This window comes from Thalassophryne amazonica, chromosome 4, assembly GCF_902500255.1.
Source record: "Thalassophryne amazonica chromosome 4, fThaAma1.1, whole genome shotgun sequence".
In the NCBI taxonomy this organism is placed as follows: domain Eukaryota; kingdom Metazoa; phylum Chordata; class Actinopteri; order Batrachoidiformes; family Batrachoididae; genus Thalassophryne; species Thalassophryne amazonica.
The window spans coordinates 96821865-96844622 of NC_047106.1; the positions used below are offsets into that span (position 1 = coordinate 96821865).

Sequence of the window (22758 nt, forward strand, 5' to 3'; positions counted from 1 at the left end):
CTCAGGTTGCTTATCCAATATTTTCCTGTTTGCTCTACGGCCTCTACTGCCATCTATTAGCCAGTAGTGTTCATGACAGTATTCGCCCTAAGTATTTAGATATTGCATAAATTATAATTCTTTGTGCGCCTGATAGTTGTTGCAGCCTCTTGCTGCAGCTAAAGAAAAAATGTACATTTTGGTTGTATAATGTTCATTTACAATTGTCGTCATGGATTCTGTTGTTTAAACCGCAGAACTCTGTTGTGTGTTGGGGGGTTTGGCTGGATGTTTTTGTGTTGTTTTCTTTTCTTTGCTCTCCAGGTGGTATGCAAACTGTTTTTTGTCTGTGGAGAAGGTGCTGGCAGAAGAATCCTTCACCCTCATCAACATTATTGGCTGCACTTGTGGAGGATGTTCATGTGCAGACTTAAAGACTTTCAGCTGAAGCAGATAATGAGATGGCGTTCTGCATTTAAGCCATGAGTGATTCAAGCAGAATTGCCGGGAACTCGACCTTGTGACGTTCGTTTGTGAGACGCTGAGGACCGCGCCTGGGTTTGACACATCGTGCCTGTGAAGGAGGACGGGTGAGGGACACATGCTGTCAGCACACATCAGAGGTGATTGATTGTCTGAATAAGTGTTAATAGTAATTTGGTATTTTGTTACGCAGTATATTTGAACATTGATGAGAATTGTGCAGCTCGCTTCTCACTGCCGTGGCGTGCGGAATGATGATCCTCCACTTGTTGTGAGAAGCTGCTCATTTACATAAAGCTTAAATTCAGACCTGAATGTGTTGCTGATAGTGTGTGCCTTTGAAGGATATTAGTTGTAGCTGTTGACTTACCTCACCTCTTCTATCCTTCACAGAGTCAGTTTGTCGTGTCCACCTGGGGGGTGTTTGGCGGTGAATTTGAGTCCAGAAGCGCCGGGCTTCGATCCCTTTGGGCGCTGGAGAGCGCGCCGTCCTTCACTCCGCCAGACAAACCATATATTATGTTGTACACAATTATTGCTCAGAAAGGGAAATAAATGTTTTGTTTTTGGAACCGCTTTCTGGTTATTTAGCGCTGGGTTCAGTCAGACGCAGGTCCGCTCCTCAACCCGCGTCGGCACATAACAGTAGTTCCCGGCCATTCTAAAATGGACCCAGCGGCAGAAGCAGTTCCATTTGCTGAAAGAGTTCAAGAATACTTGGAGAAAATATGGGAGCAATTACAGTATCTCGCAAACCTAATTAAACAAACAGATGCCCGCGTTACGGAGCTTGCAGCGCAAGCCGTTCCGCTTCCTGCTGCTCCAGCTGCGGCACCATCGATACGGGTGCAGATAACTCCGTCACCCAGAGATTCGGCTTCCTTCTCTTCTGATGGTAGCTGTGTCTCATATGTGACAAATTTGCTCCGACGTGATGCCTTAGCTTGGGTCACTGCGTTGTGGAGTACTGACTCTCCATTGTTAGGATCCTTCAAGGATATCTCCAGGTATTCTTGGACAGGCACAATAATGGGGAAAAAAAAAAGAAAAAAAAAAGAAAAAAAATTAGTTATGTGGGCTGTTTTTGTTTTTTTGTAAGGGGTTATAAATTGTTTGGGTGTTTAGAGGCGGTTCTGGTGGAGTGAACGACTGGCCGTTCGGAGCTCAGCTGGACTCAGCCAATCGTTGGTTTTTATCATTTGAACTTAGGTATTTTCTGTTTGGGATTGGGTTGTTTTCTTTTGTTGTTTTTTATTTCCCTGCTTCCCTAACCCCAACCTCACTTGCCCTAAGACCGTTTGTCTTGTGGGTTGTGGGGTGGTGCAGGTTGGTCACGCTGAGTGTTTCTCAGAAGACCTCTGCACCTGGGGGGGGTTGTCAGGGGCGTTTTTTGGGTTTGGTTAGGGCCCGGTTCCACTCCAGCCTCGGTGGGCCTTTGACCGTTCGTCATTGGTGTTACCGGGGTGTGGTGCAGCGGGAACATACCTCAGTCGGAGGGGTGGGCTGATCTGTTTCCGTTCGCCATTTCGGTAGTTCCGCCCCTCCCGATAGGCTGGTGGTATGGTCGGGTAGGGGCACCGGACGTATTTCCGGTTTTCTGCTGCCCTTCGGGGTTGGGACCGGGTTAGTTTTTCCTGTTTCCTTCCCCGGCTTAGTAATTTTGTGCCGTTCGCCAAAATGGAGCTAACGACTGGCTCTGGGAGTGATCTGGGGTCTTTCGGGGTGCTGGGGGAGGTAACAGGGTTTTCCAGTTGTTTTATTTGCCCCTGGGGTGTTTTAATGAAGTCCGCCGGGGGTTGGATTTTTGTGTTTTTATGCTTCCTTCCAGGTTCCACCTCCAGGGTTGATGGGACGGTCCTCTGGGGGGGAATTGATTGTGGGGCCGACTAACCATGTGTGGTCGGGTCTGGGGTTCCTGGGTTGTGGGGAGGGGCCTCCTGGGGTTGATGGTACGGTCCTCTGGGGGGCGCTGCTCCTCCATGTAAACCTGGGGACTTCTGTAGGATTCCGGTTTTGGTTGTCTCTCCTGGAACTGGCGGTAAAGGTCTTCTGGGGGGGGGGGGGGGTTGTTTGTTATTTTTCTTTGTGAATTTGTGTTTGTATTGTGTTGTTGGGGCTGTGTTGGGTTTTTGCATTTGGGAGTTTTTCTTTTCTTCCCGGGGTTGGATGGGACGGTCCCCTGGGGAGGTTTTGGGTGGGTTTTGTGTTCAAGCCACGGTGACCTGTCCTGCTGTCTGCTGTGGACCTTGGGAGCGCTACGCCGTCCGCTTGCTGTCATGGACCCCGGAGGAAGGTGCTGTTCTCGGGCCTGGTCTGTTCGGTCGCCGGGAGGCTTCCCGTTGATGGGGGGTACTGTTGTGTGTTGGGGGGTTTGGCTGGATGTTTTTGTGTTGTTTTCTTTTCTTTGCTCTCCAGGTGGTATGCAAGCTGGTTTTTGTCTGTGGAGAAGGTGCTGGCAGAAGAATCCTTCACCCTCATCAACATTATTGGCTGCACTTGTGGAGGATGTTCATGTGCAGGCCTAATGACTCGCAGCACCTGTGAATGATGCTCATGTGCAGACTTAAAGACTTTCAGCTGAAGCAGATAATGAGATGGCGTTCTGCATTTAAGCCATGAGTGATTCAAGCAGAATTGCCGGGAACTCGACCTTGTGACGTTCGTTTGTGATACGCTGAGGACCGCGCCTGGGTTTGACACATCGTGCCTGTGAAGGAGGACGGGTGAGGGACACATGCTGTCAGCACACATCAGAGGTGATTGATTGTCTGAATAAGTGTTAATAGTAATTTGGTATTTTGTTACACAGTATATTTGAACATTGATGAGAACTGTGCAGCTCGCTTCTCACTGCCGTGGCGTGCGGAATGATGATCCTCCACTTGCTGTGAGAAGCTGCTCATTTACATAAAGCTTAAATTCAGACCTGAATGTGTTGCTGATAGTGTGTGCCTCTGAAGGATATTAGTTGTAGCTGTTTACTTACCTCACCTCTTCTATCCTTCACAGAGTCAGTTTGTCGTGTCCACCTGGGGGGTGTTTGGCGGTGAATTTGAGTCCAGAACCGCCGGGCTTCAATCCTTTTGGGCGCTGGAGAGCGCGCCGTCCTTCACTCCGCCAGACAAACCATATATTATGTTGTACACAATTATTGCACAGAAAGGGAAATAAATGTTTTGTTTTTGGAACCGCTTTGTGGTTATTTAGCGCTGGGTTCAGTCAGACGCAGGTCCGCTCCTCAACCCGCGTCGGCACATAACAGAACTCTCTGGTGCTAAAAAAAAAAACCTGTATGCAAAGGATTATGGGTAAGGGTCTGAGTGTCTGAGCACCAGTAGATGGCAGTGTTCTATGCATTTTGACCCCAGTTACATCAGACAGCTATCAAATCACAACTTGACTTAGTTATGGCTTTAACAAATTGCATTTTTTTTTAACATATAATTAAAATGGCATGTTTTACAAAAGCACATTTAAATACCAACACACACATCACATTAATGTGTTGGTTTTTACATAGAATGAATGAGTCAACCAATCAGTGTTAGTGGAGGCTCATTTTCCCATAATCCCTTTGGCATCTGTGTCTGTTACAAAACTTCAGAATTAATGCATTATTTAAAATTAAAAGATATGTGTTACATTTTAATTTTGAACAAATGACAGAACTGACATTAATGGAGTTATTCTATCGGTATTAATTTTATTTATAAACCAAACCATAAGTTAGCACCACTTTATTTTCCAAGACCTCAACTCTTACGGCGACGCTGTTACTGAGTTGAGAGTTGAGCTTTGCTGTTCCTCTCAACTGCTTTGCTACTGGAAGCTATGTAGTAAACAGGAACTTCCAGCAGTAGGCAGGACGCTCAAAGACAGAAGTGCTGACTCATTGTTTGGGTTTGTGGTCACCTTTGATACTAACAGAAGCAATTGTGGTGTTAAAAATCAAAATCAGCTTCTTAGTAGTTGCAAGTGTACTGGAGACAATACTGAAAGTTACAGGTTATCGGTTAGCTGTAGTTTCCGATAAATTTTTGGGTGGCTTATCGGTTTAGCTTTATAAAAGATAACTTTTCATTTAGCTGATTATCTGTTATCAAAGCTAACTTTTTGGTTAACTGTGCCCACCACTGGTTGATGTAAATATATCATGCTGATTGTATGTGACACACTATAGTTCAAAATTGCTTGGATGCATGAAGGTTGTGAGATGAAGGTACTTTAAATAGACTGATGCGATTTGTTAATGATAAACTATTGTAGGCTTTAATGGTACGTACATATGAGTTTATTAAAGGTGGTTGGCTCTCACTGCGGTATTGTATCACTTCCTGTTCCGGAGCACAGCGGTGTTTTTCTGTATCTGTTAGCTGTTTAATCTGCGCAGTTAGATTGATCTAGTTATCTAGATTACGATTTGTTTCCCAGTGTAATCTTTACGTGCCTTAACTAAAGCACTCCTTCTGCTGAATCACCTCTAAATTATTCACTTTGCATGTTTTTAGGAATCCGCTAGGTTAGCGTAGCTACTAGCTCTTAGCCGATTTAGCATGGCGGCTTCTCCTGTCTCTCCCACACTTTTCTGCTCTGGGTGTGAAATGTTTAGTTATTCCTCGGCCTCCTTTAGCAGTAATGGTACTTGTAATAAGTGTAGCTTATTCGTAGCTTTGGAGGCCAGGCTGGGCGAATTGGAGACTCGGCTCCGCACCGTGGAAAATTCTACAGCTAGCCAGGCCCCTGTAGTCGGTGCGGACCAAGGTAGCTTAGCCGCCGTTAGTTCCCCCCTGGCAGATCCCAAGCAGGCTGACTGGGTGACTGTGAGGAGGAAGCGTAGTTCTAAACAGAAGCCCCATGTACACCGCCAACCCGTTCACATTTCTAACCGTTTTTCCCCACTCGACGACACACCTGCCGAGGATCAAACTCTGGTTATTGGCGACTCTATTTTGAGAAATGTGAAGTTAGCGACACCAGCAACCATAGTCAATTGTCTTCCGGAGGCCAGAGCAGGCGACATTGAAGGAAATTTGAAACTGCTGGCTAAGGCTAAGCGTAAATTTGGTAAGATTGTAATTCACGTCGGCAGTAATGACACCCGGTTACGCCAATCGGAGGTCACTAAAATTAACATTAAATCGGTGTGTAACTTTGCAAAAACAATGTCGGACTCTGTAGTTTTCTCTGGGCCCCTCCCCAATCGGACCGGGAGTGACATGTTTAGCCGCCTGTTCTCCTTGAATTGCTGGCTGTCTGAGTGGTGTCCAAAAAATGAGGTGGGCTTCATAGATAATTGGCAAAGCTTCTGGGGAAAACCTGGTCTTGTTAGGAGAGACAGCATCCATCCCACTTTGGATGGAGCAGCTCTCATTTCTAGAAATCTGGCCAATTTTCTTAAATCCTCCAAACCGTGACTATCCAGGGTTGGGACCAGGAAGCAGAGTTGTAGTCTTACACACCTCTCTGCAGCTTCTCTCCCCCTGCCATCCCCTCATTACCCCATCCCCGTAGAGACGGTGCCTGCTCCCAGACCACCAACAACCAGCAAAAATCTATTTAAGCATAAAAATTCAAAAAGAAAAAATAATATAGCACCTTCAACTGCACCACAGACTAAAACAGTTAAATGTGGTCTATTAAACATTAGGTCTCTCTCTTCTAAGTCCCTGTTGGTAAATGATATAATAATTGATCAACATATTGATTTATTCTGCCTAACAGAAACCTGGTTACAGCAGGATGAATATGTTAGTTTAAATGAGTCAACACCCCCGAGTCACACTAACTGTCAGAATGCTCGTAGCACGGGTCGAGGAGGAGGATTAGCAGCAATCTTCCATTCCAGCTTATTAATTAATCAAAAACCCAGACAGAGCTTTAATTCATTTGAAAACTTGTCTCTTAGTCTTGTCCATCCAAATTGGAAGTCCCAAAAACCAGTTTTATTTGTTATTATCTATCGTCCACCTGGTCGTTACTGTGAGTTTCTCTGTGAATTTTCAGACCTTTTGTCTGACTTAGTGCTTAGCTCAGATAAGATAATTATAGTGGGCGATTTTAACATCCACACAGATGCTGAGAATGACAGCCTCAACACTGCATTTAATCTATTATTAGACTCTATTGGCTTTGCTCAAAAAGTAAATGAGTCCACCCACCACTTTAATCATATCTTAGATCTTGTTCTGACTTATGGTATGGAAATAGAAGACTTAACAGTATTCCCTGAAAACTCCCTTCTGTCTGATCATTTCTTAATAACATTTACATTTACTCTGATGGACTACCCAGCAGTGGGGAATAAGTTTCATTACACTAGAAGTCTTTCAGAAAGCGCTGTAACTAGGTTTAAGGATATGATTCCTTCTTTATGTTCTCTAATGCCATATACCAACACAGTGCAGAGTAGCTACCTAAACTCTGTAAGGGAGATAGAGTATCTCGTCAATAGTTTTACATCCTCATTGAAGACAACTTTGGATGCTGTAGCTCCTCTGAAAAAGAGAGCTTTAAATCAGAAGTGCCTGACTCCGTGGTATAACTCACAAACTCGCAGCTTAAAGCAGATAACCCGTAAGTTGGAGAGGAAATGGCGTCTCACTAATTTAGAAGATCTTCACTTAGCCTGGAAAAAGAGTCTGTTGCGCTATAAAAAAGCCCTCCGTAAAGCTAGGACATCTTTCTACTCATCACTAATTGAAGAAAATAAGAACAACCCCAGGTTTCTTTTCAGCACTGTAGCCAGGCTGACAAAGAGTCAGAGCTCTATTGAGCTGAGTATTCCATTAACTTTAACTAGTAATGACTTCATGACTTTCTTTGCTAACAAAATTTTAACTATTAGAGAAAAAATTACTCATAACCATCCCAAAGACGTATCGTTATCTTTGGCTGCTTTCAGTGATGCCGGTATTTGGTTAGACTCTTTCTCTCCGATTGTTCTGTCTGAGTTATTTTCATTAGTTACTTCATCCAAACCATCAACATGTTTATTAGACCCCATTCCTACCAGGCTGCTCAAGGAAGCCCTACCATTATTTAATGCTTCGATCTTAAATATGATCAATCTATCTTTGTTAGTTGGCTATGTACCACAGGCTTTTAAGGTGGCAGTAATTAAACCATTACTTAAAAAGCCATCACTTGACCCAGCTATCTTAGCTAATTATAGGCCAATCTCCAACCTTCCTTTTCTCTCAAAAATTCTTGAAAGGGTAGTTGTAAAACAGCTAACTGATCATCTGCAGAGGAATGGTCTATTTGAAGAGTTTCAGTCAGGTTTTAGAATTCATCATAGTACAGAAACAGCATTAGTGAAGGTTACAAATGATCTTCTTATGGCCTCGGACAGTGGACTCGTCTCTGTGCTTGTTCTGTTGGACCTCAGTGCTGCTTTTGATACTGTTGACCATAAAATTTTATTACAGAGATTAGAGCATGCCATAGGTATTAAAGGCACTGCGCTGCGGTGGTTTGAATCATATTTGTCTAATAGATTACAATTTGTTCATGTAAATGGGGAATCTTCTTCACAGACTAAAGTTAATTATGGAGTTCCACAAGGTTCTGTGCTAGGACCAATTTTATTCACTTTATACATGCTTCCCTTAGGCAGTATTATTAGACGGTATTGCTTAAATTTTCATTGTTACGCAGATGATACCCAGCTTTATCTATCCATGAAGCCAGAGGACACACACCAATTAGCTAAACTGCAGGATTGTCTTACAGACATAAAGACATGGATGACCTCTAATTTCCTGCTTTTAAACTCAGATAAAACTGAAGTTATTGTACTTGGCCCCACAAATCTTAGAAACATGGTGTCTAACCAGATCCTTACTCTGGATGGCATTACCCTGACCTCTAGTAATACTGTGAGAAATCTTGGAGTCATTTTTGATCAGGATATGTCATTCAAAGCGCATATTAAACAAATATGTAGGACTGCTTTTTTGCATTTACGCAATATCTCTAAAATCAGAAAGGTCTTGTCTCAGAGTGATGCTGAAAAACTAATTCATGCATTTATTTCCTCTAGGCTGGACTATTGTAATTCATTATTTTCAGGTTGTCCTAAAAGTTCCCTAAAAAGCCTTCAGTTAATTCAAAATGCTGCAGCTAGAGTACTGACGGGGACTAGAAGGAGAGAGCATATCTCACCCATATTGGCCTCTCTTCATTGGCTTCCTGTTAATTCTAGAATAGAATTTAAAATTCTTCTTCTTACTTATAAGGTTTTGAATAATCAGGTCCCATCTTATCTTAGGGACCTCGTAGTACCATATCACCCCAATAGAGCGCTTTGCTCTCAGACTGCAGGCTTACTTGTAGTTCCTAGGGTTTGTAAGAGTAGAATGGGAGGCAGAGCCTTCAGCTTTCAGGCTCCTCTCCTGTGGAACCAGCTCCCAATTCAGATCAGGGAGACAGACACCCTCTCTACTTTTAAGATTAGGCTTAAAACTTTCCTTTTTGCTAAAGCTTATAGTTAGGGCTGGATCAGGTGACCCTGAACCATCCCTTAGTTATGCTGCTATAGACGTAGACTGCTGGGGGGTTCCCATGATGCACTGTTTCTTTCTCTTTTTGCTCTGTATGCACCACTCTGCATTTAATCATTAGTGATCGATCTCTGCTCCCCTCCACAGCATGTCTTTTTCCTGGTTCTCTCCCTCAGCCCCAACCAGTCCCAGCAGAAGACTGCCCCTCCCTGAGCCTGGTTCTGCTGGAGGTTTCTTCCTGTTAAAAGGGAGTTTTTCCTTCCCACTGTAGCCAAGTGCTTGCTCACAGGGGGTCGTTTTGACCGTTGGGGTTTTACATAATTATTGTATGGCCTTGCCTTACAATATAAAGCGCCTTGGGGCAACTGTTTGTTGTGATTTGGCGCTATATAAAAAAATTGATTGATTGATTGATTAAAGGTATTCATGAAAATATCATTGCTAAGTAGAATATCAACATCAGAAACTTCTGTATTCTCGAGATCGAAAAATTTATTGAATGATCAATGTAATATACAATAACAGCAAATAATATGTTTACATCGCCATTATTAATGAGTGAAGCTCTTTACCATCTCACCATGTCATTTAGGTCCTTCAGAATTTTTTGCAGTAAAATAGTTCTGGGGAGCATTAGCATGGTAAAAACCCTCACCTTACCAACCAGGGCCTTCTTGACCCCCCCCCGCCCAGTTTAAACATTTTGCTTTATTTGCCTTTCTTTAATTAAAAGAAGTCAGCAGGCTACAGAGCTTTCTCTTATTGTACAGCTGTTCTGTGGAACAATCAGCCTTACTGAGATTAAAAAAAGCATGATTCTCTGAAGTTGTTTAAATCCAGACTGAAGACTCATCTGTTTTCCATTTTGTATGGCTACTATACTTGCATAGTATTGAAACATTTTTCCTCTCCCTTTAAATATTGTTTTTAACAAAGGAGCAGGTCTCAGCCTCATTACTTAAATTCTGGGTCTGTTAATGAAGGAAAGAGCTAGCTGCCGGCAACCACATTAGTAACCTCAGTGGTACTCTGTTGGTTTACTGCTGGGAAGTAGTGTTTTACATGCTGCTTGTTCCAGCTGACTGATTCTGCTCCCTTTCTCTCTGTCTGAAGTGCTGTTGCCAAAACTGGGACCTGGATTTTGGCATTGCCTGGGGGACAATTGCTGCAGTTTCACCCGCTTACTATCTCATATCAACCAGCCAAAAGGATAATACTAACATACAACATTCAACAGTGTTAAAAAAATGGGACTTTTTAGAATTCAGATCTGTTATGGACTTTGTTTTGAATGTGGATGACTTTTTTGTCTGCACTTTGTTCATTTGCATTTTGTTTCATGCTCTCTGTTACTGTTAGAATGGTCTAAGCAGTGGGCCACCCCTTGGAGTCTGGTCTGTTTAAGGTTTCCTCCTCTTAAAAAAAAAAAAAAACCTGCCAGAGGGAGCTTTTCTTTACCACTGTCACTTATGTACTCGATCAGCGGGGTTGGTAAGGTTAGATCTTACCCATCTGAAGTGCCTTGGGTTGACGATGTTGTAAACTGCCACTATATAAATTAACTGAACTGAAATGAATTGAAAGTGAGTTTTCATATTCACAAGAATATGTTTACACCCAAAACAGACATTCTGTTGTGTGGGCCGCCAGAAGAGGAGGTACTGCTGGCCCACCACCACCAGATGGCGCCCTGCTTGGATTGCGGGCTTCAAGCACGAGAGGGCGTCGGAGCAACGGAGAGTGACAGCTGTCATTCATCATCTGCACCAGCTGTCACTCATTCACCACATCACCATAAAAGCCGGACTACAACTCCACCTCCCCGCCGAGAAATCAGCACCCAAGAGGTAATCTTCTCTGTGGTAAATTTCTCTGCTAACGTAACTCTTCCTTGCAGCCGCTTGCCCTGTGGTGTCCTTATCGGAGCTGGAGTAAGGGCATGGCCGCGACGACTTCGCATCACGCTCCGTAGCAGATAAGTGGTTACACAGGAGCTGCACGAGTGTGTGATTGGAGGTGGAGGTGCTCCCTCCTTGGAGAACATTGACTGTGAGTGGACTACTGAGTGTGCGGATTCACACTCACCTGGATTTTCTCTGTTCTCTGCCAGCAGTACCAGGGTCGACAGCCGAAGGCAGAGGCCACCTGGGGACTCGGGACTTGGCGGCTCCGGTGGTGGAAGCTGTGTGGGAATCAGCTCTTCTCTCGCCAGAGGTCTTCTATCTTCGAGCCTGACCACACGTCACCTGGTGTATCATTGGCAATCCATATCTCTGTCTGTATTCCGTTGTGTGTTTACACAACATTAAATTGTTACTGGTTGGCTTATCCATTGTCCGTTCCTTAGCGCCCCCTGTTGTGGGTCCGTGTCACGACACCTTCCCAACACATTCAGCACTTTAACATTTCCCATAATCCCCCTGATGGCCCCCTGTGCTTCCCAGAATGCACCATGGCACCAGCAGAGTTCCGGTGTCTCACAGTGCATGTAAACAATGGCTAGCGAGGACGTGGATGGCGTTGATCCAGCGAGTTCAGGGGCCATTATGATGATGACAAGTTCTCCCAAGTTGAGAGCATTATCTAGAGGAGGTGTAGCACCTGTTATGGACTTCTGCCCTGCCTGATGTTGTCTTGTTGTCCATACTTCATGAGGTTTGTTTACATTGTGCCCTGAACCGGAATTCTGCTGAACTGTGTGAGTCACGGACTGCAAGATGGCACGTGATTCACAACTGCGAAACAGCGAAAAAGCATGATCTCATGCAGACTGCATACATAGTAGTGGGCCATAAGAAAAACAATCTGTAATCTGCATGCAAGGTTGACTAATGAAAAAAAAAACATCCTTAATACAAGAGCCAAATTAAGAAAACTGATCCACAAACAAGGAAGCATACTGTATAGTATATCAACATTTGTTTAAGTGTGCAAAATTCATATTTTGATTATGAGAAGGAGGGTAAGACAGTTATATATGCAAAGCCTTAGGTGTAGCTCAGCTAGCAGCTACTGCTCACACTTCTGTGCAGAATGAGGAAACAGTGAAATGTAGTTGTGGAGACATGTCACACATTCAAAACAAATCCCCCCTACCCAGCACCCAGAAAAGAACAACCTGACTGACTGACCCGACTTTTCACTCAGGTCACACTGCCAGATGAAATGTGTAACAGCGCTACATCCACTGGCTTGCTCACATTACTCATTAAAAAAAACAAAAAAATGTGATTTGTTTCACATGTGGAGAAACGGACTGGACATATGCACCTTCAGCCTGTAATGTGAACAAAGCCAGACTGAAATGTTGAAAAGGAGAAAAATGAACAAGAATAGGTAACTTTCTGTACCTGCATGGTCCTCCGCTTGGTGAGGGTGATCTTAAAGTTCTTCCACTCCCAGTGCTGCTCCACCACATGGGCAAAGATGACATGGCCATTGCCACAGGCCCCAGCCAGCTGCGTGCCGTCTGCAGACCAGGCCAGGCTGAACACGCTGCCTGTGATGGGCTTCTCCAATGCATAAGACCACTGCAGGGAGGAAGGAGGGGGAAAGAATGGGTGAGAGCACATAAGAGGTAATGGCTATGAACATTTATCTGAAATCTTAAACAATTACCTGCGAGGAGGATTAAGAAGTAGAAATAATGAGAGGTTTAGAGAGGACAAGAGATGAGATTCAGGAGTCATGTATGAGTGAAAGCATGCACATATGTGTGTGAGCGTAATGTAAACTATACGAGAAAGACAGGGGCCTAGTCAGTCAGTCATTGAGCTGTGATGAACTGTGAGACACTAAAGGAGCGCTCGGCCCTGCCAAGTCCAGCACTCCTGCTCGTAAACATACACTCTGCTATCCTCATCTATTACATACAGTACAGCAGGGAGGGTGGGGAGCAGAGGGAGGAAAAGGGAGGGTTTATATATGAGCCCCCAAACTGAAGCCAAAAGATGATTAACAAACCTCTCCCTTTTTTACAAGAAAAGGTTTAAAAGTGGTAGACAAGAAGAGGGACAGGCAGACAGGAAGACAGGCAAATAGAGGGGAATAAACAACAAAAAAGTAAATGCATCACAGAAGTACCTTTCTGCTCAACTGACTTTTCATTGTGCTTTATAGCGCCGCCTGCTTCTCTTACCAAACCAATAGCCCTTTTATCTGCAAACTATCCCTCTGTCTCTACTGAATCTCCAACCTTTGGTCTTCCTATATATATACAGTGAGGAAAATAAGTATTTGAACAACCTGCGATTTTGCAAGTTCTCCCACTTAGAAATCATGGCGGGGTCTGAAATTTTCATCTTAGGTGCATGTCCACTGTGAGAGACATAATCCAAAAAAAAAAAAAAAAATCTGTAAATCACAATGTATGATTTTTTTTAAATAATTTATTTGTATGTTACTGCTGCAAATACGTATTTGATCCCCTACCAACCAGCAAGAATTCTAACTCACACAGACCTGTTAATTTTTCTTTAAGAAGCCCTCTTATTCTGCACTCTTTACCTGTATTAACTGCACCTGTTTGAACTTGTTACCTGTATAAAAGACACCTGTTCACACACTCAATCAATCACACTCCAACCTGTCCACCATAGCCAAGACCAAAGAGCTGTCTAAGGACACCAGGGACAAAACTGTAGACCTGCACAAGGCTGGGATGGACTACAGGACAACAGGCAAGCAGCTTGGTAGAAGACAACAACTGTTATGATTATTTATTAGAAAGTGGAAGAAACACAAGATGACTGTCAATCTCCCTCGGTCTGGAATTCCATGCAAGATCTCACTTTGTGAGGTAAGGATGATTCTGAGAAAGCTCAGAACTACACAGGAGGACCTGGTCAATGACCTGAAGAGAGCTGGGACTACAGTCACAGAGATTACTTAAGTAACACATGATGCTGTCATGGTTTAAAATCCTGCAGGGCAGCAAGGTCCCCCTGCTCAAGCCAGCACATGTCCAGGCCCGTTTGAAGTTCACCAGTGACCATCTGGATAATTCAGAGGAGGTATGGGAGAAGGTCATGTGGTCAGATGAGACCAGAATAGAGCTTTTTGGAATCAACTCCACTTACCATGTTTAGAGGATGAGAACCCCAAGAAAACCATCCCAACCATGAAGCATGGGGGTGGAAACATCATACTCTGGGGGTGCTCTTCTGCAAAGGGGACAGGACGACTGCACCGTATTGAAGAGAGGATGGATGGGATCATGTATTGTGAGATTTTGGCAAACAACCTCCTTCCCTCAGTAAGAGCACTGAAGATGGGCCATGGCTGGGTCTTCCAGCATGACAATGACCCCAAACACACAGCCAGGGCAACTAAGGAGGGGCTCCGTAAGAAGCATTTCAAGGTCCTGGAGTGGCCTGGCCAGTCTCCAGACCTGAACTCAATAGAAAGTCTTTGGAGGGAGCTGAAACTCCAAACTTGAAAGATTTGGAGAAGATCTGTATGGAGGAGTGGAACAAAATCCCTGCTGCAGTGTGTGCAAACCTGGTGAAAAACTACAGGAAATGTTTGACCTCTGTAATTGCAAACAAAGGCTACTGTACCAAATATTAACATTGATTTTCACAGGTGTTGAAATACTTATTTGCAGCAGTAACATATAAATAAATTATTTAAAAAATCATACATTGTGATTTCCGGATTTTTTTTTTTAGATCATGTCTCTCACAGGGCACCTAAGATGAAAATTTCAGACCCCTCCATGATTTCTAAGTGGGAGAACTTGCAAAATTGCAGGGTGTTCAAATACTTATTTTCCTCACTGTATATATATATATATATATATATATATATATATATATATATATATATATATATATATGTCCCTGTGTAAAGATTATTAGATTTCAGTGTCTTGAATCTACACTGTAAAAGATTTCAAGCTACTTTAAGGATGTACTCACAGCAGGTGATCTGCACTTAGTGTAGCAGATACGTAAATGCATATATCACAAGAATTTTTTTATTTTGTGACACAGACAGCAAATCTGGCACAATGCTACCTCTTGACCTACTTCTAACAAAAAAAAAAAAAAAAAAAAAAAAAAAAAAAAAAAAAGAAGAAAAGAAAGCCACTTCAGTATTTAGGATGATGGCCTTTTTTTCAAGATGCAGCCTAAAAATATGTGTTTTGTCATATATTTGCACAATCTTGGTTTATTTCAATGTTGTACCTGTTAAATATTGTACTGGGGACTAGGGGGGACTTGGAATTTACATTTGGCAATATTTTCATGCATTTTAGATGGATTAGAAAAAATGTACATGCATGCTGTGCAACGTGTATTCTTCAGATCATGCAGTAGAGTTTGGGGTGTAAAGGTTTAGTAGAGGCATTTTTGCTTTTAAACTCAGCCATGTCCTCACCGGTTACTCATACCTATGGGTCCAAGTAGTTGCATGTGCACAACAATGGCCAAACTCCAGTAAACTGCATTGGCTTATTTGTTAAACTCGATAAGGGTAGCACACAAAGATTCTCTGTGATGCAGTTTGCTTTGCTCCCATATCAGTGCATGAATACTGGAAACTTCCAAAATAGACTGTTGAACAGGTGAAACAATGACATTTTCATGTGACTAATGGCATTTTTGAAGAAAATGACTTCTCAGGACTATTCCAAATTTTGTGTTTGTATCATCTACTGAACGATTCATAAGACCCCTTCACACATAATGCGAATTTGGTTGACTTGCGCATGAAGTGCTTGTTGTCATCACATGGACATACATAAAAACATATGTCGCTGCTGCAATGGGCTATATACATGGATAATGTTCAGTACAGTAGTGTTATTAAGGGATTGTGTATTTATATGTACTTCAACAGGGGGCGGGTTGGCACAGTATCTGTAAATGGATTGGAGTGGTGGACCAGTCTGGACCAAAAAGTCTAGGGCCAAATTTTTGTCCCACTCCAGCCCTGGTGTGACTGATGTGCACCACTTCAAGAGAAGTACAATCAGTGAGATGTGGATGTATTGCAAGGTATGTAGTGTATTTATTATTAGTTACAGCCCCAATTCCAATGAAGTTGGGATGTTGTGTGAAATGTAAATAAAAACAGAATACTGTACAACGATTTGCAAATCCTCTTCAACCTACATTCAATTGAATGTACCAGAAAGACAATATATTTAATGTTCAAACTGATACTTTTTTTTTTATTTTTGTGTAAATATTTGCTCATTTTGAAATGGATGCCTGCAACACATTTCAAAAAAGGTGGGACAGGAGCAACAAAATACTGGGAAAGTTGATGAATGCTCAAAGTACACCTGTTTGGAACATTTCACAGGTGAACAGGTTAATTGGAAACAGGTGAGTGTCATGATTGTGTATAAAAAAAGGCTCAGCTGTTCACAAGCAAAGATGGGGCGAAGATCACCACTTTGTGAACAACTGCGTGAAAAAATAGTCTAACAGTTTAAGAACAATGTTTCTCAACATTCAATTGCAAGGAATTTACAAATTCCATCATCTACAGTTCATAATATAATCAGAAGATTCAGAGAATTTTCTACACATAAGCGGAAAGGCCGAAAACCAACACTGAATGCCCGTGACCTTCGATCCCTCAGGCGGCACTGCATTAAAAACCGACATTATTGTGTAAAGGATCTTACCGCGTGGGCTCAGGAACACTTCAGGAAACCACTGTCAGTTAACACAGTTCATCACTACGTCTACAAGTGCAAGTTAAAACTCTACCATGCAAAGTGAAAGTCATACATCAACAACATCCAGAAACGCTGCCCCCTTCTCTGGGCTCGAGCTAATTCGAAATGGACAGACACAAAGTGGAAAAGTGTGCTGTGGTCTAATGAGTCAGCATTTCAAATTGTTTTTGGAAATCATGAATGTTGTGTCCTCCGAACAAAAGAGGAAAAAGACCATCCAGATTGTTACCAGCGCAAAGTTCAAAAGCCAGCATCTGTGATGGTATGGAGGTGTGTTAGTGCCCATGGCATGGGCAACTTACACATCTGTGATGGCACCATCAATGCTGAAAGGTACATCTGGTTTTTGGAGCAACATATGCGTCGATCCAAGCAACGTGTTTTTCAGGGACATCCCTGCTTATCAATCAATCAATCAATTTTTTTTTTATATAGCGCCAAATCACAACAAACAGTTGCCCCAAGGCGCTTTATATTGTAAGGCAAGGCCATACAATAATTATGTAAAACCCCAACGGTCAAAACGACCCCCTGTGAGCAAGCACTTGGCTACAGTGGGAAGGAAAAACTCCCTTGTAACAGGAAGAAACCTCCAGCAGAACCTTATTTCAGCAAGACAATGCCAAGCCACATTCTGCACGTGTTACAACAGTGTGGCTTCGTAATAAAAGAGTGTGGGTACTAGACTGACCTGCCTGCAGTCTAGACCTGTCGCACATTGAAAATGCGTGCCGCATTATGAAGTGCAAAATACGACAACAGAGACCCTGTACTGTTGAACAACTGAAGTCGTACATCAAGCAGGAATGGGAAAGAATTCCACCTACAAAGCTTCAACAATTCATGTCCTTAGTTCCCAAACGCTTATTGAGTGTTGTTAGAAGGAAAGATGCTGTAACACAGTTGTAAACATACCACTGTCCCAGCTTTTTTGAAACGTGTTGCAGGGATCCATTTTAAAATGAGCAAATATTTGCTATCTTCAAAATAAGGCAAATAATAATGTGCCCCGGCAGTGGCTAAGATGTTACTGTATGTGGTAGGGAGAATTGTTTTTGCATTTGTTCAAAGACTGGTGCCCCGAAATTTCTTAGTTCAGGATTGCTACCTTGGTGCTTTTCAACTGACCAAGAGCAATGTTATTTTTGTGTTTTTTTAACTGCCTTGCAACTGCCTTTGTTTCACAAGGCAGTTGTCGCTGTAGTTGTCTCTGCTAAGTACACAGAGTTAAATACTGCCCAAAGTTAATTTAAAATCCCCCAAACCACATTACCAATATGTAACAGGTACAACATTGAATTTTTTTTTCAAGATTGCGCAAATATATGATGAAAATACATATTTTCTGACATCCATCTTGACAATGTCTGCCATTTTGAAAACTGAAGTGGCTAATGGCTTTTTTGTAAAAAGTAGACCAAGAACTACCATTGTGCCAAAATTTGTGCTTGTATCACAAAATTTAAGTTTCATATGATATATGCATTTATCTGCTGCCCTAATATGACAGTCATTAAACATCCGGTTGCCATCATCACCTTTGCATCTTGATTCTTTCATTTGTCCAGCCACAGTCAATAAGCTGGTAAGCATAGATATCAATAACAGCTAACAAAGCTAACTGCTTCAAAGTCCTGTGTCCACACCACAGCTGTCCTGTTGAGATCATGGTCACAGTCTTGCAAAATTGGATAAACCTGCACTACTTTCTCATAGACACAAATATAAAACATGGACGACAACTACTGTAAACAATGCAACTGGAAATTTTGCTGACTGGGAAAATACAACAACAAACAAGAAAAGGATGTTGACAAAGCAATGTATTCTGGGACAATTTTTCTTTTTAGCAAGAGATAACTGAAAATCACCAGCACAGCTGGACAAAAACAGCTATGCCAGATAAGAGTCCAAAAGGCAACTTGTGCAAAAATAACTGACAATCACCAGCTCAACAGTACAAAAAGAATTGTCGCAGATTTCAGTCCAAAAAGAAGGTTTCATGCTGTTAAGAAACAGTTTAACAGAGAATTAATTCAGCCAATCTACAGTGTCCATACAAAAAGTGCAGGTTTACGGTTAAAGCCGTAAATAAAACCCCCTTTATACAGGGACGGGATCTGTCCTTCTTTGGTCATGAACTTGCATAGAATACCGCATGACACCAAAGAGCTTTTGTTAGCTCTTTGGTGTCATGTCCTAGAGTTAGCTCTAGGACATTACAAGGTCTGCTCGGTATCCTCTCACACACTGCCATGATCGCAATGGTTGCTTCAAAGTATGAAGCTGCACCTGATTTCCGCAGAAGAGTTGGCAGGCCCAGAAGACGCAGAAATACCACAGAGACAATGCAAAAACACCTCACAGACCACCCCATGGCCACCCTATAGGTGCGGTGTTTTTGCCATAGCAACAGCAGAGCGTCCACTGATACATGACCGGAGTGACGTGAGTTTGGACATGAACTCAGATCAAAAATAGCAATTTTTTTTTTTTTTATTTCATAGCCAACAGGTGCACAATGATCATGGCTCTGTGCCGTGATTTTTATGCATAAAGTTAATTTTATAAAGCACTGTCATAAAGCGCAAAATAAGTTCATTGTCAGCTGATGTCCGCAGAGTTCATCAGAAAGTTTTGTGCATATTAAAAACTTTGAGTGAAGATCAGGCAGAGATTTGTCTTCTATTTTTCCTGCGGGCAATGGTTCATTCGGGGCCTTTGAAAGTTCCGGTGTCAATTCAACACAAGCAGACATGCAGCTCAACTGTCACCAAAAGTGCACACCACATCACACATGTCAGGAAGTAATCTGCACCCTGATTACCGTTACATATGATGTCAACCTGTAGGACTAACTAATAGGGCTGCCACGACTAGTCGACTAGTCACAACTACGTCGACTACTGAAACCGTCCACAACTAATTTATTAGTCGACGAGTCATTTGCTTTTAACCTTGAACCAATGAAGCAGTGCTTCATTATATGCTGCTTCGTTGGATCTTTGCTTCGCTCCTCTTCAGAAGCGGCAACTCCGCTTCTTATCCCCTCTCAAAGCCATTAAAATATGTCAATCGTGAGTCACTTTTGTGCGGATTAAAGTGACTAACTGGGACTCCTGTCTTGTTATGAGAAAGAAACAAGAATCATCCTCCGTTCCGTTGATCCAAAGGCTGCGCTGCAGAATCAAGTTAGAAAGACACAGTCCACTCGGAATTAATAACTTCAAAGCGAATCAACATTTAAATCAAATGACACCTCTTTCCAAACATTGTAATACAAACAATAAACTAATCGATCAAAATGTTTTTTTTTCCTCCCAAAATGAGACGTCCTAGCTGATGTGCAGCAGCCCAAGACTGTATGGCTGCAAACCTGCAGACTCCAGCAGCCAGCTGAGCTCAGTTCAGATGTATGGCGAGACATCCATGCTGTTAATGTCTGAAAGGAAATGCTTTTGAGAAAAACTACAGATTTTTTTCTATTTATGAGTATGTCCCGAGATCAAGGATCCACCATGTAGAGTTTATGTCCAGAGATGAAGGATCCAGTGACCAATTTCATATTTACTTTAAGACTCAATAAAATGTTGTTGACATAGAAAACCTGTAAAGCCTACTTGTAGCACACAGAAAATTCACAGGAGGTATCGATAAAGGAAAAGACAAGGAATTGGATTGATAAGCGGAATTGATAATGGTATCAATATTGATAAAATGCGATAAGCTGCAATTTACGTATGATCCGACTAGTCGACTAATCGCAAAAATAATCATTGACTAGTCTACTATCAAAATAGTCATTTGTGGCAGCTCTACCTACTAAACAAAAACCTGTCAGCATGGAAGACAAAACAAGCCAAATATTAAATGAATCCTTTTTCCACATTTCTATATATGCACATTCAGTTTGGATTATGCATGCATGTGCGGTTTTTGCACTGCCGTGAGCCTACCAACACCTCCATGAAAACCCCTTTGGAACAGTTTAGTAGGTAAGTAGTAGGTACATTAAGTTCATCGTGGTCTCACCACAGTGTTGTCCTTTTTCCTTCAATTATATAATCCAGAGTTTGTGTGTAGTGTGGAGATCCAGTCTGGTCGGAGGAGGACAAAGTGAGAACAGGACAATAGTCATGTGACTTTTTTCAGTTGCTGCAATCATTTTTAAAAATCTGTTTTTCTGTTTCATGGCTGTCAGTTGTTTTCCAGCCATAAAAAGTCCAGTGAAAGGTGTTAATTATCCAATGACGTAATTTTTTTTTAAGATTTAGCTGACGCCACCCATAAATGATGGAGAAAAGTACACACACTCACGCGTGTATGCAAACAAGATAAATCAAACTGACAAGCATGGAAAAATTAACCATTTAATATTTAGCTCATTTTGTTAGCGCTCTCTCTCTCTCTCTCTCTCTCTCTCTCTCTCACACACACACACTCTCAGAGTGTGCATGCACAGTGAAGAAATATGATGGCAAACCACTCAATATATATATATATACTCAACAAAAATATAAACGCAACACTTTTGGTTTTGCTCCCATTTTGTAACTCACAGATCTAAAACTTTTTCCACATACACAATATCACCATTTCCCTCAAATATTGTTCACAAATCAGTCGAAATCTGTGATAGTGAGCAGTTCTCCTTTGCTGAGATAATCCATCCCACCTCACAGGTGTGCCATACCAAGATGCTGATTAGACACCATGATTAGTGCACAGGTGTGCCTTAGACTGCCCACAATAAAAGGCCACTCTGAAAGGTGCAGTTTTGTTTTATTGGGGGGGGATACCAGTCAGTATCTGGTGTGACCACCATTTGACCCATGCAGTGCAACACATCTCCTTCGCATCATCCGTGAAGAGAACACCTCTCCAACGTGCCAAACGCCAGCGAATGTGAGCATTTGCCCACTCAAGTCGGTTACGACGACCAACTGGAGTCAGGTCGAGACCCCGATGAGGACGACGAGCATGCAGATGAGCTTCCCTGAGACGGTTTCTGACAGTTTGTGCAGAAATTCTGTGGTTATGCAAACCGATTGTTTCAGCAGCTGTCCCGAGTGGCTGGTCTCAGACGATCTTGGAGGTGAACATGCTGGATGTGGAGGTCCTGGGCTGGTGTGGTTACACGTGGTCTGCGGTTGTGAGGCTGGTTGGATGTACTGCCAAATTCTCTGAAACGCCTTTGGAGACGGCTTATGGTAGAGACATGAACATTCAATACACGAGCAACAGCTCTGGTTGACATTCCTGCTGTCAGCATGCCAATTGCACGCTCCCTCAAATCTTGCGACATCTGTGGCATCGTGCTGTGTGATAAAACTGCACCTTTCAGAGTGGCTTTTTATTGTGGACAGTCTAAGGCACACCTGTGCACTAATCATGGTGTCTAATCAGCATCCTGGTATGGCACACCTGTGAGGTGGGATGGATTATCTCAGCAAAGGAGAAGTGCTCACTATCACAGATTTAGACTGGTTTGTGAACAATATTTGAGGGAAATGGTGATATTGTGTATGTGGAAAAAGTTTTAGATCTTTGAGTTCATCTCATACAAAATGGGAGCAAAACCAAAAGTGTTGCGTTTATATTTTTGTTGAGTATGTCAAAAAAGCATATATGTCAAAAAAGTGGCAGATCTCCATGTAAATGTGACATCATCTGTAGCACACAAACTCCACGTGACACAACAACACAGCACATGGGTCACTGAAGCAGTTACACAGAAAGGTGTTTTCACATCACCTCTGCGGATCTAGAGCATTTTAAGTCGCACGACAAACTCACAATTGCTGGCGTCAAGTGTAAAGGGGGCTTAAGAAGACACACTACAGTTCTTTAGCAGAAAAGGTGGAGAATGGAGTGGTTGACTCGTGGGAGACACACAAAGGGGTTTTCACAGGAGACACTAGGAAATGGAACAAGGCAAAACAATGTAGCGGAGAACAACTTTAAAGATGGTGTTCTCCAGTGCAGCTCATTCCGGCAGCTGCAGGTGATTTCAGCCAGAAACCATGGGACACGTGGCTGCAGTGCAACAGAATTGTTTACAACATAGGGGACGCTAAGATGCTACATGAACTAATCAATGTG

The 22758-nt window shown here is 42.5% G+C and overlaps 1 protein-coding gene across 1 annotated transcript in view; it reads right to left on the minus strand.

Annotated features, from left to right (window-relative positions):
• Window positions 1–22758, minus strand: part of ift80 (intraflagellar transport 80 homolog (Chlamydomonas)) — a 353657-nt gene that overhangs the window by 125467 nt on the left and 205432 nt on the right. The window contains exon 9 of the mRNA XM_034168293.1: window positions 12314–12493. Coding sequence (XP_034024184.1) covers window positions 12314–12493 — 180 coding nt within the window. The remainder of the gene's footprint in view (window positions 1–12313; window positions 12494–22758) is intronic.